At 44.2% G+C, this 15,684-nt stretch overlaps 1 protein-coding gene across 2 annotated transcripts; it reads left to right on the forward strand.

Moving 5' to 3' along the window:
- The first annotated feature begins 853 nt into the window (after positions 1-853).
- On the forward strand, positions 854-15,462 carry tbc1d19 (TBC1 domain family, member 19). 2 transcript variants are annotated; one of them, XM_076725273.1, is made up of 21 exons: positions 854-1,064; positions 1,215-1,287; positions 1,445-1,490; positions 3,026-3,101; positions 3,277-3,351; positions 3,750-3,813; positions 4,883-4,929; positions 5,026-5,136; positions 5,301-5,373; positions 6,008-6,046; positions 8,226-8,338; positions 9,606-9,680; positions 9,965-10,027; positions 11,438-11,522; positions 11,712-11,759; positions 11,947-11,979; positions 12,097-12,206; positions 12,298-12,389; positions 13,038-13,153; positions 13,348-13,418; positions 14,451-15,462. In XM_076725273.1, the coding sequence occupies exons 1-21, from the start codon at positions 969-971 to the stop codon at positions 14,523-14,525; spliced, it is 1,581 nt and encodes a 526-aa protein (XP_076581388.1). In that variant the 5' UTR covers positions 854-968; the 3' UTR covers positions 14,526-15,462. The 2 variants fall into 2 exon arrangements, with proteins under 2 accessions (XP_076581388.1, XP_076581389.1); XM_076725274.1 differs by having other exon boundaries at positions 11,715-11,759.
- Positions 15,463-15,684: the final 222 nt, after the last annotated feature.

Consider the following 15,684-nt stretch of genomic DNA (forward strand, 5'->3'; position numbering starts at 1 on the left):
TTTCATGTGAACATGTCAGCAGCAATATGGAAGCTCATTGACTCATGCTGTAATTGTTCTGATGGGTGGAGAGATGGGCTGTCATTAGTGCCCAGACGGCTTGGAATCAGTCACGTGTTGAGCTGCAGTGAATATTGTCTGACTACAAACAAAAAGTATCATCACTGCTCCCTGAACTCCTTAAGAAAGTAACCTGTTATTGATTATGAAAAGAGATGACTGACCTATTGTGAAAAAAAAAACAAAAACAAAAACATAATGCAACGTCATAAACTAAACCCCAAACCCAATTTAACTACCTTAAGTAATTTACGTCAGTTCAGTTGAAGCATTCTGAGTCTCAACTTAAGTAAAAAGTGGGAATATCGTTCCAGAATGCAAAAATAATGCAGTACAAGTAAAAGTCCTGCATTCAAAATCTCAAATACAGAAGTATTATCTGCAAAAAATACTCAAAATATTCATTCTGCATCATAAATGACCCTTTTAAGGAAGATCTATGTGAATGTGTGTTATTGGATTGGCACAACCGATGCATACATTACGTAGTCAACATTTTAACGCTGCAGTTTGTTGAGGTGGTACTATATTCACGAGTTTATATAGAATAGAAAAAACTTTATTGTCTATCACGAAGTAAACAAAAAAAAAATTCCTTTGACAGGACTCAGCAATAAATAAATGCACATTTATCACATTGAAAAACATACACACACATATCAAAAATGCTCATTTCCGTCATTTTTATCATGTGGAAATAAACCTTTGCTATCACTCTGATGTACCATCGGAACAAAGATTTTCAGCTCGGAACCAAAGTGTCTGCTCCTTGTTTGCCCGGCGCACGCGCTTCAGTTGCTAAGTAACCTCTGCGGGGGGCGGCTGCCGCATCGCCGGATGCTACCAGCGTACTCAGCATCAAACTGTGCCATTACGGACGCGAAACCGGTCGAGCTTTGATAAGGAGGATGGACGAAGGCACCGAGTTATCGCTGACCATCGCTCAGATCGTCCAGCGGCTGAAAGGAAGCCATTTGCACTCCCAGATAGAGAGACAAGCCAAAGTGAGTTAGCCGGTTAGCATGTGGCTAACGATGCGGAGCAGGTTGCTGTCAATCTCAGAGAGTCAACAGTTGAATTCAGGTTGACCTCGACAGCGCACGAGCTTCATAACTTATACAAACCTTTTTTATTCTCTCCCAAATATTATTTAGGAGTGTTTACATCAACCTGACATAAAATTGGAGTCGCTTAAAGAGGACGTACGCAGTTTTCTCAAAACATCAGGTGGGCGCATTTTTTTCAAGCTTCTGTAACACACACACACACACACACACACACACACACACAAACACACACACACACTTCCACAGCTCTGTTGGTAATATACGTATTATATTATCTTTCTTTCTGTGTGGTGATGACATATTTCAATGTTTTACAGGCTGGGAAAGAAAGCTACAGAATGCAGTGTACAGAGAGCTGCATGTGTAAGTTGCATCAAGCTAATGTATTAATGTGATAAAACAAACATGGCGAACAGATCTGTACACACACTGACACAGCTGTTTGATCCCTGAGGTTTGCACTTCAGTCACAGAATATGAGTAAATGTTACAGATGATGCATGATATTCTCATTTTCCCTGCAGCAGGAAAGACACCGCATGCATACAGCGGTTATAAAGCTTGGAAAAGGTGTGAACTGTCCCTGATTGGAGAGGATAGCTCATGAGATGTGGAGCAAATGATGGACCAGACTTTGATTAAGTCACTGAAAAGCCACATAGATAACATATATATTGAAGAGCAAGCGTACACACACATTTATATACACTCCTATTGAGCTATCAGGCTGTCTGGGTGATAGACTGATGAAATTGTGCATAACTGCATCCAAGAAACGCTATGAAGCTATTCAGATACAGGTCATACAGATTAATTGTGATCTGTCTGTGTCTCAGGCTTGTGTGTAGCTGCTTTTCAGCATGCATTTAACATCTCACTGGGGAGGTGAAGCATTGTCACGTGGAGGAACGTTTTAAAGTCTTAAATTACTTGTGTACTGTGCATTGTTTACACAGGTGGGGGATAGGTGTGAGAATGAGGATAAAGCTTAGGAAAATATCACACACAAGATAAAAATGCAGTTAGCGGCCATTGAGTTGAGTTTTCGGCATTATAGATAATTCAGATGCAGCGTTTTTTTTTTTTGTTTGTACTCCACATTGTTGTCTGGCACACAAAGAGAAATGTACAGTGTGTGTTTTATAAACAGAGGGACTGCAGATCAGGTCCTGCTTGTTGCTCTGGCCCTGCAGCACATCTTGTTTTTGTCATCTAACCCTGTCAGCGTTGTTGGCTTCATATGTTAACTTTGGCCAAAAAACACTGAAATGACAATCTGGAGATTGTTAACCTTACGCACTGATAATTACTCCAGTATAATCCACATTTATGTTTGCTCCTCTGTGAACTTCAATAAAGAGCTTTTAACTGTACTCTCTTACCTTTGAGGGTAACATGCCCTCTTTGCCCTCTTGAGGCTCAGACGGAAACATAATACGCTTAATGCTTTGCTTTTAATGGATGACATATGACATCGACTAATGCCTCCTCGGCTGTTAGTCAGCCCTATGTGCTCTTATAGGTGTTTAGATTAGGCTGAACTTTGTTTAGCGCAGACCTTGAGTCATTCAGTGTGCTCTCAGCGAGCTTCGTGGGGAAAAGACATGAGGCGATTGCTGCGCCTGGCGGTGGAAATGTGACTCATCTGAGCTCTCCGCTGGCCTGTTCTTAAGAAAAATCATAACATTTTATCAGGCTTTTGTTTGACGTGTGACTTTGATCTCTCAAGCTCTTTAACACGGCTCTTTCTGGAACATGTTTGCTTTTGTGGCGGCTTCAGTCCCTCAAAGCTTTCAGTCTTTTTGGCTTTTTTAAAATTTATTAACTGCACTTGATCAACCCTTCTGCTATTGTACTGTAACGCTCCTTGCCCCCGATGTTGTGTTTGCTTATTCTAGCCAGCTGCCCCCCAGCCATCCCGCGGCTCCTCCAGAGCATCTCAAAGAGCCGCTGGCCTACATGCGCAAGGCACAGGTCAGTCTGTCCACTCGTATCTCCGTCACTCCTCACTTGTTCTTCTTCTACCTCCCTGATTCTTGTTTCGGCCTGCCGAATTCAGAACCCCTTTGTTTTTTTAATCTGAAGACAAATGTTTCTGTGTTTGTGTGTGTGTGTGTGTGTGTGTGTGTGTGTGTGCTCTCGTACACAGGCCAGCTGGGAGAAGCGCATCCTCAAAAGCCTGAATAGCATGAGTACGGAGCTTGAAGTGCCTCTGGCTCGCATGGTAGCTAAAATATTGTCACATCTAACATAACTTAATTACAGCAGCACTTAATTCAGGTTCTCTGGCAACATCTTCTCCAGTGTAAAGGTCCTTATAACATTGGATTTTTGTCATGTCATGGTACTGTTGTTGCATCTTATTATTCTTGTGGCTAAGTTTGACAGTAGCCAAGAACTAGCAGTTTAAAAGAGGAAGCAATGATTCTGAAGCTATAGAGTGATAAGAGGAAGGCAATTCTGCTTGGATTGCATTTGTATTCTGTGCAAATGCCAAATGATAAATAGAGAATTCAAATTCGTGACCACAGAACCTCCTATCCAATTTGGCATTTCCAAGATCTGTTTCTGTTTTAGCTGTACGCTTTGTTGAAATCCTCCCTCTCTGCCCTCTCTCTGCAGAGGCCTGCAGTGGAGCAGAAGGAGCTCACCAACAAATGGAACGAGATGGGCACGGATGAACCAGGTCTCAAGACATTGCCCAGGGGTTTGGCCCTGAGCATTCTGCCTTTTATGAAAGATCGGTGTTGATGTGTCTGCGCGCTGGTGCATCGCTCACACACTGCCTGATTTTACATCAGCGTAACACATCTCTTAAGCAGGCCGACCACTTCCATGTCTGCTTTCTAACCTGTATTTATCCAGGGAAACCTTTCTTAAGGACTGGGCTCGACTGTGCAGCATCTGAAAAGTATGTTGTGTAGTATTCAGATGCTGATTCGCGGCATATGGGTGACATAGCAGCTAACAATGGGAGCGTTTACACCCTGAGCTGCCTGGAACCACAGTGCTGATAAAAGCCACTGAGCTTCTTCAGTGCAGACTTTTAATTGTTATCATCCTCGCTCATGTGTATGTTAAAAGCACATTTTTAAGAGGAATGCATGCAGTACAATCCTTTTTTTTTTATTTTTTCAGATACTTAGTCGCACTCAGATTGAGAAGACCTCACTGTGAAAAGCTCAGCTCTCAATGAACCGTTTGCACTTCAAGCCAGTACATTTACAAAGAGCACGACAACCTATTGTCCTAACAATGCTATCACGGCTCACTGGCGTATAATAACATTTAGGATGTGCCGTCCCCTGGCTATAAACACTTTGGACTGTGAATATAGAAGCTGTCCAGACTCCTTGGATGGAGCTGCGATAACGAGCAGCACCCCTCCTTCCATCCAAACCTTAATGTGCCCTCGTTCTGGGAATGACACGGCACTTGAATTTACTGCAGCGTTATGAAGACAGTGGATGGAAGTCCCACTTAAAGTGGCCTTGTGCTATTCTTTTGACTTTCCTAAAAGTGGTCAGCTCCAGCTGCGTCAAGTGTCACAGATGAAGTATATTCAAGTTGATTAAATGGACTGGATGGTTGGATTTGTGTAGTCTCGGTGTTACAGCTGTTAAAATGGTTCTGAAACTGCATATATAAACACTGTGCATGTAGCAGCTGGAAGTACCACTTAAAAGCGTGCTCTGTAAGTGGGACTATCAACTAACGTATAATAGAGATACATTAATGTCTTTGTGCCTCCACAGACTTAAGTCGCTTTAGGCCTGTCTACGCCCCGAAAGACTTTCTGGAGGTAAGCAGACTTCTTTGCATATCGGACTACTCGCTTCAGTTTGACTTAAAGAAGAAAAATTAATTTCATTGGCTTACCTCATCGCTTTCTGCACAGGTGTTAATCAGCTTGCGGAATCCAAACCATGATAGCAGCGAGGACGTCAGCATCAGGAGCCACTGGGGACTCATCCAGGTTCCCCTCAACGTCAGGGACATCCCACAGCTGGTAGGCGGCCATGTGGACGTCTGGTTCATTGAGATTACTCATGTGTGTGTCTGTCTGCAGGTGTTTTGTCCATTGGTGTCCATTGAACAGTATATCCTGTTAAGCAGGCCCAGAAAAACGCACCATGGATTTGAAATCTGTGTGTGTGTGTGTTAAACTCTCAGAGACAGGCCTACTCAGAGCTGAACCTGACCACTGGGCAGCTGGGGATTGATGACCACGCACACATCCATCCAGGTATTCACAAGAAGCGCAAATACGCTTCCTCATGCACTAGATCAGAAAATCGATACCACTCTCATGTCGGTAAATATGTAGCCGAAGCCGGAGACTCTGTCCTAAAATGTTAAACTGTTCCTTTAACAAGCCAGCTGCTCGGCGGTTTCTGCATCCTGTCACGATGACGTGCAGCGTGCAGGACGCTGTGTCATGGCTGAATAATTTTCCCTCGTGGTTCTGGTTCGGACAAATGACTTACGGACTCTTTATCCTCTCAAAATATGATCTATGATTGGATATAAAGCAGCTTTTTAATATCAGACCTACACGCATCTTTCACCGAGCAGTAATGAATCACAAATACACTGTAATAAATGTGTTTACCTCCTGAACGCTGAGGTTAAACGGTTTGTACAACACGCTGGCCTCATATCAGTCGCCGTTCCTCTCCCGTGCCACATGGCTGCCTGGGTTTTCTCAAACAAGATCTCCGTTAAGTCCAGATATTGACATTGCTACGGTCTGGTGTTTAGGCTTTAAATAGAATCATCTATCTACCATCTCTGTGTTTGTAAATCAAAGAGATAACTGAGCAACGACCAGGCGATCATTGATGCATCTGTTTTGTTCTTTCTTTCTTTCCCCTGCGCAGACTTGTTTGAAAACGAACATGTCCAGATCGGGAAGAAAGGTCAGTGTTTGGCTCTTGGTTTGAAATAGTTTAAAGTTCTATTCATGGTTTTCTGTCATTCCAGCTATTTCATTGAGATGTTTAAATGCATAAACGTGGGACATTTTCTCCAAAAGTACCAACCAACCATCGTTATTCATCAATACTATTTCTGATTTAGTCTGTATTTACTCCATTTAACTTGATTTAGTAGAGAAAGGAATCTTGCCTGCCTGTCTTGTGTCATTCCAGTTTTATTTTTTTTCTACTTGCACTTTATTTAGACCGTGAAACATCTGGTTTTATTTTTACTTGAAAGAGTTTCTTTTGGAGATGCATATCAAAAAAAAAAAAATCTAATTATATCCACTGCAATAAAATCTGAAAGAGAAGATTGACTACTTGTGATAGATGCTGCTATAAAAGGTAAAAACATACTGTAAAAGACTTGTATAAAGAGGATGTGCTGATGCAGCGCAGACCAGCATCAGCTCTCGCCGTTACGTGAATCCTGCTCTCTGCCCTCTCAGGTGCTTTAATCGGCCTAAGGGACACTTTAACTCTTATCTCATCGCCCGGCTATGAACGCAGTGTAAACACCAGCCTTATTATGGACACCGATCAGACATCAATCAAGTCCAAGCTTAAAAACACATGCTGTATTTTATATACACAGCCACGAGGCCCCCGTCCACTATTTTACCCCCGTCTGGCTGCAGAGCTGCGAGTTAAATGCCAGGCCAAGTGTTAAGTGCGCTCAAATAGGAAATTTAAGAGCCGGGGAGTGTGTTGGTTTATGTTATGACTGGCCAGCACCTTAAGTCAAGGGCTGTGTGTTTTTGGCTACTGTCACAACAGAGATTTAGTGTAGAATGGACATGTGCGAGGGACTGCTGGCAGCACGTGCTGAGTGTTTTTAGAAAACTTGATTCATAATCACCGTTGTGGAAATGTCTGTGTTAGGATTTTTTTTGTTGTTTATGCATTTTCTGAGGGGTTGAATGAAACTGTGAAGCCGTGTGTACGTTTGAGCGAGGCCTGGAAACCCAAACAGCAGGATGTTAAGCCGGCGGTTCGCCCACTCTTCTGGATTTTTGATTGACGTTTTTGGAGTGGCCATTGAAAGATGTTTTATTTCTGTCCGAACGGAGGTCATGCTTTCCAAGTTTTCTCGGACAAAAACAAACCTCTTCACAGCTTCAGAGCTGAGCTGCCTGCTTGTTGTCATGCAGTCTCTCCAGATGTGCAGGTGTTCGTTTTCCCAGCTACTTCAGCTGGCTTTGTACCGTTTGGATGTTTGTACATATTATGTCATTCTCCCAGCGAATCACAAGACTTTCTGTTTATTCTGACAAAACTGACCTGATTTTTTGCCGACATTAGCTACCCACTGGACTGTAGTGACCAAACCTCTGAATGCACTGAATGATCAATGATGTGTTTTCTTAGATATGAATTTAACTTTTCATGTGTGAGAAGAACAGTTTGCCTAGCTTAGCATAAAGACTGGGAACAGGAGGAAACAGCTAGCCTAGCTCCAACTGAAGGTGGCCAAGTCCACCTGCCAGCACCTGCAGAGCTCACTAATTAAACAGTCACATCTTGTTTTTTTTTTGCACATGTGGATGTTTCACAAGGGGAGGTCTGTGCCTTGGGTGTCTGTGTGAGTCTTGGCTTGTCTTCCTGGACTCTTTCTGTCACGGTGAAGCTGCTAGTTACCCTTAACGTTTCTTGACATGACCTGGATGAGCTGTATGTGTGAACACAAATGTCCGAATCAGCTGAACCAGCACAAAGTCAGTGCCATGTCTGATTGAGCCCACATTGTCCAGAGTGGTCACAGCGACTGGCCGTGTTGATGGTGTTGCTCCAGAGTTCTGAGGCATTATTACAGTCCAAATTAGTCGGGACGCTTCCTCTTTGGCCAGAGATGTTTTGCAGTGGTGTGTTGTCCAGCTTTCTGCTCAGGACTCCAAATGGGAAAAGAAAGCTAGATGTAGCTAGATCATTCAATATATCTCCAACATGTTTTAGGGTTAGGGGTCCAATCTTCTGGCAGTTATTTGCCAACGTAATAACGTACACAGTCAGTTGAATTTTAAAACCATCATGCTAAGCTAAGCTAAACCTAGCTCCATATACTTCACATGTGTTTCTGTCTCATGCACGCTCGTTCTGTTGCTCTCTCTTTTTGCTGTAGTGGTCGTGGAGCAGGACAGTGCAGCAGCGCAGCAGTACAGCAGGCAGGGCTGTCCCACCGGGCTCCGGGCAGACCTGTGGGCCCTCATCCTTAACTCTACGAACCAGCCTCAGGTGCTATGCACGCATATGCACACAGATGTCGTGCGCTGGTGGTGGTTGTAAAGCAGCCGTGCTTCCCAAAGTTTTCAGCTGCTGTAATTTTCACAGTTCATGGCACCAACTGTGCTGTTCATTTCGTGTCTTTGGATTTATACTGTTCAGTAAAAATCAACACATGGGACCCCAGCTGACCTACAACTCCTCCATAATCAGCATATAAGCCCCTCTCCTGTTTATCTTAGCTCACTGCGGCTTGCCCAGTATGTACAAAATGCTAAGATAATCAAATGCTGGCGATTTAGCACAGCCCAAACAGAGCCGCTGCCCGCCTGTGTGGCAACGCGCTGTGTAAACGCCACAGTCCAGAGTCTCCTGCTGAGGCCAAGTCGATAAAACAATGCATGTGATGGGAAGATAACTGAGGGAGAGATACAGGGACCTGACAGAGGCCTGCAGAGTGTTAGCATGGCTGTGGACGGCCCAAGGCCAAACACATGAAACAGTCAGAGTTGACAGTACGTAACCCGCATCTTGTTAATTGCTTAAATTTTCCATCACCTTTTGCTTTACAAACACCGAAAGACCTAATATGAGGTTCTTTGTCTGTACATCCAACACAAGTATCCTCTGAAGAAATAATATTTTCGCCAGAGAACATCTCAGTTTTGTGTGATATTTATCTGACGTCTTGTCTCGTTTTCAATAGATTTTATCATTTCCACATGCAGCAACAGTCGACTGCGGTGACCCAAATCTCCAAGATATATAATCAGTTTTAGCAGAACTTATTTTAAGTCTCTTCCCCTGATGCTGTCCAAGTTACGGCGGCGGTTTCAGTGTTCTACCTCAGCTGTCAAAATGACCATCTCTGTTTCTGTTCTCCTCACATCCGCAGCGCCGATCATTGCCAACTGTCAGAGAGGACATTTTTATCTCCCCGTCCACCCCGTTGCCTGTTCTTTTGTTCATTTATGATAAGCCGCCTCAAACCGGAGACACGTTTGAGTTTAACCATGTGGTCGGAAACACGATACCCATCCATTAAGCTTGGTTTAATCCTCCTGTCATCGCCGTCAGAATGCATAAAGCTGATTTAGCAGCATCCATAAAGGGGTTGATATTCGACTTACCACATTTGTCACTGGAGCTTGCGTTATAGGACAACCACCAACCTCATAAACAAACATTTTGTCCACAGATAATTTACCACACTGGCTTCTGGATATGATTTTTAGACATTGTGTTGCACATAAAACATGTTGGGTCTCTGCCATTTCAGGATGTGATGCATTATGAGCAGCTAATGGCTGGAGTCATTCAACATGACCTGATGGTGGACAACCTCATCTATAAGGTACGCCTCCCTACACTGTCGCTCTCGACATTTATGAAGCCGCCTCGCCAAGATTTTCCAGTAAATGACAAACGAATAGTGGAAGATTTGGTTTTCTGGTGAATTTCAGAGTCCCGTCACCGAAACATTTGTCCTGCACAACATCAACTTTAAGTTATTTCTGGAAATATTTTCTGACAATCCCTCTGTACATCTTTTTCTTTCCCAATACGAGGAGTGATTTATATGCTCCAACCTCTCCTGTACATTTTCCTTTTGACATTTGAGATGACATTTAATTCCAGGATGTGAAGCTCACCGCCAGTAATGACGACTACTACTTTGTGTTTGAAGATTTCCTCTATCAGGTAGGATCTGCTCTCCCACAGTTCAGCTTAAAACCCCGGAAAACTTGGTTTCGGATGTTAAGTTTTTCTCTTCAACATCAAATATCCTCAAACAAATAGGCGACAGTCATATGTGAGGTTCTGTAATCTGTTCACCGGGACTGTCTGGTCAGAGTTTACTGAGTGCAGAGAGAACTGTGGGCCTGTACCAATATAATATACGATCACTGATTAAATTAAGAAAATGAATTGAATGACAGCATTCCTCTTTACCTACAGTTACACAGGTGAGGATACAATCTGTTAGCATTGCCTTCACTGCTCTGTGTGTTTGCCTTTGGTGCATATACACTCGGCAACCGGTTTATTTAGCGGCTGTTAACATGTAATGCTCCTGTTATCAATGTCAATATTGGCTGATGGTAAACTCACTAGGCAGTGAAAGAATCCACTCACTCTGGAGCGAGCGTGGATTCACAGAGGTGTCTGCAGAAGTAGCACAAGAGGAAGGAATGGGACGTTCTTATGGACGCTTCACGTTCAATTAAAGTGACCTCACCTGGTCAGTTACACCGAAAGTATAATGCCTCTGTGGTCTTTCAGGCTACTTTAAGTGAGCTATTCCCACTTACTTTCCATGATTTTTAAAGATAAGCAACATTTATTAAACGCCATCGTGAAAGAATGCTTCCCAGTATTTGCAAATATCGATCACAAACAGACAAAAGTGCTTCAGGTACAACAGTAGACCGCTGTTTTTTGTACAATTACAAGTACAATTAGTCATTTGGCAGACGTTCATATGAATTCACACACCAATGGTGCAGCATCGGGGGCAGTTTTTTGGGGTTCAGTATCTTGCCCCAGGATACAGGCCAATGATCGAACCACCGACCTCCTGATTGATGGACGACCGCTCTGCCTCCCGAGCCACAGCCGCCCCAGCAGGTATACTTTAAGGTCACACAGGAGGCGGTGTAGACACATGCAATTGCCGTCATTTTTGGTCATCTCTTACGAAGGTCTGCCGGTCTCATTTTTGCCCCAAAAGATTACCCTCCCCTCATGTAATTCATCTGAAGTGGCCAGGAAATGAAATCGGTCCTCAAAAAGACACAGAAACAGGACTGTGATGGAAAGAAGGGCCCACTTATAAGGTCATTTTGTGATACAAGCAGCCACTCGAGACTCTCTGCCTCAGTACCTCCTAAATCGCTGGCTCCAGGTTTGCTGCTTTAATAGAATTCTTACTCAAGAGGAAGCAATGCTGCTCAAGGTCATCACAAAAAAATGATTAGCCGCTGTCGTCTTTATCCCGTCATCAGGCAGGGATACTACTCCAATTTTCCGCCATTTAAGCACCTTTCAAATGTGAACTGAATCCAGTATCAGTCATCTTTATCTTTATCTGCCAAACCTGCGTGTTCCCAGGTGCTGCTCTGTTTCTCTCGGGACACCGCCGTCTTGGATCACTTCAAATACAACAGCGCCACTCCTCCAAAATCCTACATCCAGGGTGAGATGATGGTCCCCTTCACCGAGGACGCACACACGCCATCATCACACGAAATCACAGGAGCGCCACTTCACTCGCACGACCTTAACACGACGAGTGACAGTGATAATTAGGACACACGCATACGCACGCATACACGCACACACAGCGCTGTAGGTCCCGGTCACTGATGTCTGTGTGTCTGTCAAGCAGGGAAGGTGGGAGACGAGGAGTGCGCTGTTGTTTATCCTCCCAACGGTAAGCCTGCGACTTCTCCTTCCCGTCATATTATTTCAAACAGTTTTTAACATTTTCTCATGCAGTATTGTGTTCATCTGTGAATTTTTTGTCTGAAAGCTAACATATAAGTTGTAAATCTGCATTGTTAATGTAATTAATGTTTATATGCAATAACCGCACTGACTGAAAAATCTTATTTAAACAGGTGTGATCCCTTTTCACGGGTTTTCAATGTATGGTGAGTGTATTTTGCGCCTGTCAACCTTTAATTCTCACAATAAACTTGCAGGAGGATACGACAGATATGACAGGGAGCGTGTGTGTGTGTGTGTGTGTGTGTGTGTTTGTCCCACAGTGGCACCTTTGTGCTTCTTGTACAACGAGCCCTCCAAGCTGTACAGTGTTTTCAGGGAAATGTACGTCCGCTACTTCTTCAGATTGCACTCCATCTCCTCCTCTCTCTCGGTAAGATCCCTGGTTTCCATAAACGTCCAGCTGAAGATATTCTGCTGGTGTGTTCATGTCCGTCCATCTGCTTTCATGCGTGCTCTTGCAGGGTATAGTGTCCTTGTGCTTGCAGTTTGAACGGCTGCTCCAGACCCACCTGCCTCAGCTCTTCTACCACCTGCGACAGATCGGGGCGCAGCCGTGAGTACACGCTGCTTCATCCTTATGTGTTTGCGGCCCTGTCCAGCTCACCAGTAAGCTGCGGTGCCAACACTGTTAAAAGGCTAATTCATCCACCGACATGAAATATTTAGTGACTGAAAACAGAGATACAAGTGTGCTGCTGCTCTGTGTTCTTTCATTGTAATTTAGGGCCCGGCTTCCCCACAGCTCCTGCCTTGTCAGGTCCATAGAAATCATATATTCATCTTGGTCCTTTACACATTAACACAAATTGTCCAAGGGGCCATAAAAGAAGCCTTTTCTCACTTTTAATACAGGTCTCTATCTTTTTCTATCAAAGTTCTTCCATCTGAATGATATCTTTATGTTAAGCTGTTTATATATTCATGCAGCATAAGAATCATATAGACTCTGCACGCGCAGATAAACACTGTATTTTTATAATGGTCTACTGCCATCTTGTGGTGAATTACTGGAATCACAGTTTCTGAATCAGGAACACATTCGTGGAGACTTAACAGGCCTTCTGATCCTGAATTAAAGACGTCTGTGTTCCATCTGAATTCCCTGGTTCGCTCGCAGAGTATAATTTTTGCTCACTGTGGATCTTTAGCTCTGGAAGCCCTCCTTCCTGTGTCAGTGACACAAACACCTTTTTGACCACAGGTTACGTATTGCCTTTAAGTGGATGGTGCGGGCCTTTTCTGGCTATCTGTCCACTGACCAGCTGCTTCTTCTCTGGGACCGAATCCTGGGATACGACTCACTGGAGATAGTTGCGGGTAAGAGTTGCTGCACCCTGCCTTGATATTGGTAGGGACACAGTTACAGTGTGTTTTTCTTTCTTTTTCTCATTGCGATCCATTATTTTTCTCTGTCTTAACCTCCTCCCTTTGTCTTTCCTTCTGCTGTTCCCACATGCCATCCTCCTCTCCTGTTCTGTTCTGTTAACTCCTGCTCCTCTCTCTTCCTCCAGTGCTAGCAGCAGCTGTGTTTGCCTTCCGGGCCGAGAACCTGATGGAAGTGACGTCGCTGGCCTCAGCTGAGGTGCGTCCGTCTCACATTGGACTTGTGTGTGTATGTGTGTGTGTGTGTGTGTGTGTGTCAGTCAGAATCTCTGATTCCAGTCCTCTCCCTGTCCCCCCACATACCCCTGGAAGGCTGTAAATAGCAGTTGATGAGCAGCCAGTACCAGTAACCCAGTCTTCTGCATGCACATGTCTGAAAAAAATGGCTGGCTGGACACTTAGGAATGCTCACCCTCTTACCCCGCCCTGTGTCCCAACACTCCCCAGCTCCTCTGCTGTCATATCCCAACACCTGGAACAAAAAGCCTATGCACTGTTGGACAAGCTACAACAGATGCTCTCATTTCTGCAACACACAACTGAAAGCTCAATGAGTGCATCCTCTGTCACCTTCTGCACTGTCACTCGTGTTGCATTATTACAATCACCGCTAATGTTGTTCTGGTGCATGCCTGCACTGTGTACCGCTCCCATACTGTGATGCCGCTATCATATGACTGAAACCAAGAGTAAACCATACGGTGACTCGCCGCACCCGCTCCTCTTTCCCCCACCGTTCTCCCCTTCCCCTGAGGGTGAGGGGGTTAAACTACAATATGACGCATGGGGCGACAGGCTGATCTGCTCGTCTGAGATGCTAGCCGGCACTATTTGCTTGCTCATTTACCACCTGCCCCGGCAGAGAGAGGAGATATCATAACATACTGCTCCTTATCTTATATTTAGAACTCCGGGCCCAGCGTTGAAACCTTAAACCCTGTCTCTAAACATGATAGGGTCCCTAAATTTAATCTCCCACCGATCCCAAAAGGACAGAGTGGGGAGCGGTGTGCTCTTAAGTAAGGATTGTCGCTTCCCAAGGATCCTGCATCATCATTATCCACGGCCTTCTGTGTGGTTCTTTTTTTAAATCTTGAAATATGTCTCCTGGGAAGGGGGGAGGGTGCCATTTAGAGCCCCTCTCATGGGCTCTAAGACTGCTATGGTCAGGAGGGGGTGTGGGTTTGGACGACAACTCTTACTTGTGTTTTGTCTGACATACACACCGCAGGCTGTCCTCGCTGACCTTTCAACCCTGAAGGTCATGCCGCTCATCCAGATCTTTCTGTTTGCCACCGCCATCTGAGGAGCGCGGGGAACTGTGTACGGGCCGTGGTACGTGCACCACTCAGAGGATCACTACAGAAATGCCGCTGTGCAACGCCATAATCACACCGACCATCAAGAATCAAGGAATGATGAAGAAAACCCACAGAGACATTACACACCTTGCACTGGTTTAAAAGCCTGGCCACTCTTTAGCATGGATGCACCATAAATAGTGAATACCCTGTATCATGTTATTAGATATTATACAGTATGTAAGTATAGCCTACAGACCAGTAAGGTTAAACTAACCTCCTTAAGCCATATGCTCTGCAGGAAAGATGATACGCGCAGTGCTTGGATCAGCTGAGAAGCTCATTAGGCCACGAGTTGCATGAAGCAGTAATTGTATTGCGATTGCAGCGTGCCGGGGAGAACAACAGTTACGTCTCCAAGCTTGGCTAATGAAGTGTTAATTAGCCGTCGCAATTTGTCCTGCTCTGTAGCTCCCGCTTGTTATAACACTATTAGATAATGCTGTCGCTGATGAAGGAGGAGTTCAGAGGCATTAGCCCAGCGTGTCGAAAGGAAGGGCGAAAAGACACAAACTGGATTAATACGTAGCTTAGATGATTAGAAACTGCTGTGTCTGCACATAATTTATAGTATTTATGAAGAAGCTGCATAAGACTGCACTCTAAAGGGACATTTAGCACCTCCTGTGCCAGTATTTATTGAACTTCATTGTTATGCTTGTTTTTCATCGTTTAATTTAATTCCTGAATGTATTTACAGTGTTTTTTTTAAATACAATACATGTCACCTTTGATTTAAATGCAATCAAATCATTGTCTTCATTATATTATACAACAGTATTCTGTCAGTCAATGCCAATGCTTTTCAACCAACACATTTTAATGCTCATTGCAACCTTAAATATCACTTTTTTTAAAAAAATAAAATGACGCTTTGTTGAATCTCTTCCTCTGGGTTATTGTATAAAACCTTAAAAGGCCTTCAGATGTCGCCTCAGTACATCGCTGCCTGATCTCGTCTGCTCCCTAATTGCATCTTTCTCTGGGTTTGTGTGACAGGGAAAATATTTGGACAGGGCCTACAGGAAGCCAGAGAAGGCAGAAAGAGTAAATGACAGGTAGCAGCACTGAGGGACTTGACCGTCTGCCCCCCCCCCCCCCCCC

Source organism: Chaetodon auriga, chromosome 24 (genome assembly GCF_051107435.1).
Source record: "Chaetodon auriga isolate fChaAug3 chromosome 24, fChaAug3.hap1, whole genome shotgun sequence".
NCBI lineage: Eukaryota > Metazoa > Chordata > Actinopteri > Chaetodontiformes > Chaetodontidae > Chaetodon > Chaetodon auriga.

What these genes read in the sequence shown, in the direction of transcription:
- tbc1d19 (XM_076725273.1), top strand. Translation starts at nt 969, where the DNA reads ATGGACGAAGGCACCGAGTTATCGCTGACCATCGCTCAGATCGTCCAG. An exon ending in AAGTGCCTCTGGCTCGCATG is followed by an intron (nt 3,352 to 3,749) that starts GTAGCTAAAATA and finishes CTCTCTCTGCAG; the next exon opens with AGGCCTGCAGTGGAGCAGAA. An exon ending in TCACGGGTTTTCAATGTATG is followed by an intron (nt 11,980 to 12,096) that starts GTGAGTGTATTT and finishes TTTGTCCCACAG; the next exon opens with TGGCACCTTTGTGCTTCTTG.